The sequence below is a fragment of the Sander vitreus genome, unplaced genomic scaffold (genome assembly GCF_031162955.1).
Source record: "Sander vitreus isolate 19-12246 unplaced genomic scaffold, sanVit1 ctg356_0, whole genome shotgun sequence".
Lineage (NCBI taxonomy): Eukaryota > Metazoa > Chordata > Actinopteri > Perciformes > Percidae > Sander > Sander vitreus.
In genome coordinates this window covers 92,501-95,000 of record NW_027595491.1, presented here as the reverse complement: position 1 = coordinate 95,000, position 2,500 = coordinate 92,501, and the positions used below count along the sequence as shown (strand labels likewise).

The following is a 2,500-nucleotide window of genomic DNA, read 5'->3' as shown; positions in this document are numbered from 1 at the left end:
GCGGAGTCCAACTCTCACCTGAAACGAGTCCGACTTACTGCCGAGAACACAGACACAGCTCTCGCTTTGGTCGTACAGAGATTGGATGGCCCTGAGAAGGGACCCCCTCACCCCTAACCCTAACCTTCCCACAGTATCTCCTGGGGGACCTGGTCATACGCCTTCTCCAGATCCACAAAGCACATGTAGACCAGTTGGGCTCCCTCCAGGATCCTTGCGAGAGTAAAGATCTGGTCTGGAGGAATCCGCATTGTTCCTCTTCAACCTCAGGGTCGACTATCGGCCGAACCCTCCTTTCCAGCACCTTGGAGTAGACTTTACCGGGGAGGCTGAGAAGTGTGATACCCCTGTAATTGGCACACACCCTCTGGTCCCCCTTTTTGAACAGGGGAACCACCACCCCGGTCTGCCACTCCTTAGGCACCGTCCCAGACTTCCACTCAATGTTGAAGAGGCGTGTCAACCAAGACAACCCCTCCACACCCAGAGCTTTAAGCATTTCTGGACGGATCTCATCAGTCCCTGGGGCTTTGCCACTGTGGAGTTGTTTGACTACCTCAGCAAACTCCACCAGGGAAATTGACGACAATCCCCCCTCATCCTCCAGCTCTGCCTCTACCATAGAGGGCGTATTAGCTGGATTTAGGAGTTCCTCAAAGTGCTCCTTCCACCGCCCTATTACCTCCTCAGTTGAGGTCAACAGCGTCCCAACCTTACTTGCATGGTTCCCCGCTTCCCCCTCCTGAGGTGGCGAACGGTTTTCCAGAAGCATCTTGGTGCCGACCGACGATAATTTATTGTGACCTGTATAAATAGCACAGGGAGTCTTTCGCCTGTTGTCGTGGTGATTGTGGGTGTTTGCAGGTGATTGATTGGACGACAGCGCTGGAAGTTTTCTGTGTGAGACAGAGCATAGTCTTGCCATGGCAATATAAGGAGCCTATATAGGCGGAGACAGAGGAATGTAAAGAGCGAGAGAGAGATGAAGAGAGTTTTCTCTTTGTCTGTTTCTGCGTCTCGCCCTCCGTCTGAACTCTGAGGATGTGTGCGGTTGTAAAAGGTCGTAAACACACCAATAAACTGCAGGAAGATCGAGTGACAGAAGCTCTGAAGGAGATAGAAAGAGGAACAGACACCAGAGGAGAAGACTTAACGAGCTGGAAAACATCATGAGAACAACAGAGGATCAATAGGAGGCTGTAGAGACAGAGAAGAGGAGAGGACATCTCTCTGCTCTCTGCTGGCTTGTTGTGTGAAGACACACACACACACACACACACACACACACAGGAGACGCACGCAGATGCAGAAACGCACACACACAGACACACAGACAGGCACACACACGCGCAGACACACACACGCACAAAAACACACACAAGCACACACAGATGCGCACACACACACACACACACACATGCACAGACGCACACACACAGACACAGATGCGCGCACGCAGAAACACACACAGACACACACACACAGATGGACGCACGCAGACACACACACAAACACACGCACACACAGACGCACACACATACACAAAAACAAACGCACGCACGCACACACATACACACACACATGCACAGACGCACACACACAGACACAGATGGACGCACGCAGACACACACAGACACACACACACACAGATGGACGCACGCAGACACACACACACAAACACACGCACACACAGACGCACACACATACACAAAAACAAACGCACGCACGCACACACATACACACACACACACACACACACACACAGGAGACGCGCACACACACACACACGCATGCACAGACGCATGCACACACAGAGGCACACATACAAACACAGATGCACGCACGCACACACACACACACACACACACACACACACACAGGAGACACACACCCTGTTAGCTACTGTGAGGAAATAAAGTGTAACGATGAGGAAACGTTTCTGTCTCTCCAGAGTGTTCAGACGCAGAGTTCCGCTGCAGCACCGGTCGCTGTCTCTCTCCCACTCTGGTGTGTGACGGCTACGACGACTGTGGAGACCTGAGCGACGAGCTCAGCTGTGGTGAGAACACACACACACACACACACACACACACACACACACACACGTGGTAACACACACTGTTAGTGACGCAGTTGTCCGGCTCAGGATCAGCAAGTGTGAGCGGGGGAATCCACCACCTGTCTCTCTGCGTAGAGCCTCTGAAATTCACTCTGTGCAGCAAAACAGCCAGTCCATCGTGGGGGGGAGGGAAGAGGGGTGACGAGGGGCGCCTAGACAGATAACCTGGTTGAGCATGCGCCCCATGTGCGAAGGCTCAGTCCTCGCGGTCTCGGGTTCTTTTGGGGCCCTTTCCTGTATGTCATTCCCCCTCTCTCTCCCATTTCACGTCTCAAGCTGTCCTGACTAATAAAGGCCTAAAATGGTAGAAAGTGCCATTATACTCCATTACTGTCTTCCTCACACACACACACACACACACACACACACACACACACACAC

General features: G+C 52.6%; 1 protein-coding gene across 1 annotated transcript in view; it reads left to right on the top strand.

Annotated features, from left to right (window-relative positions):
• Positions 1–2,500, top strand: part of corin (corin, serine peptidase) — a gene marked incomplete at its 5' end in the record, with an annotated part of 29,159 nt that overhangs the window by 8,613 nt on the left and 18,046 nt on the right. The window contains 1 exon segment of the mRNA XM_078245042.1: positions 1,952–2,059. Coding sequence (XP_078101168.1) covers positions 1,952–2,059 — 108 coding nt within the window.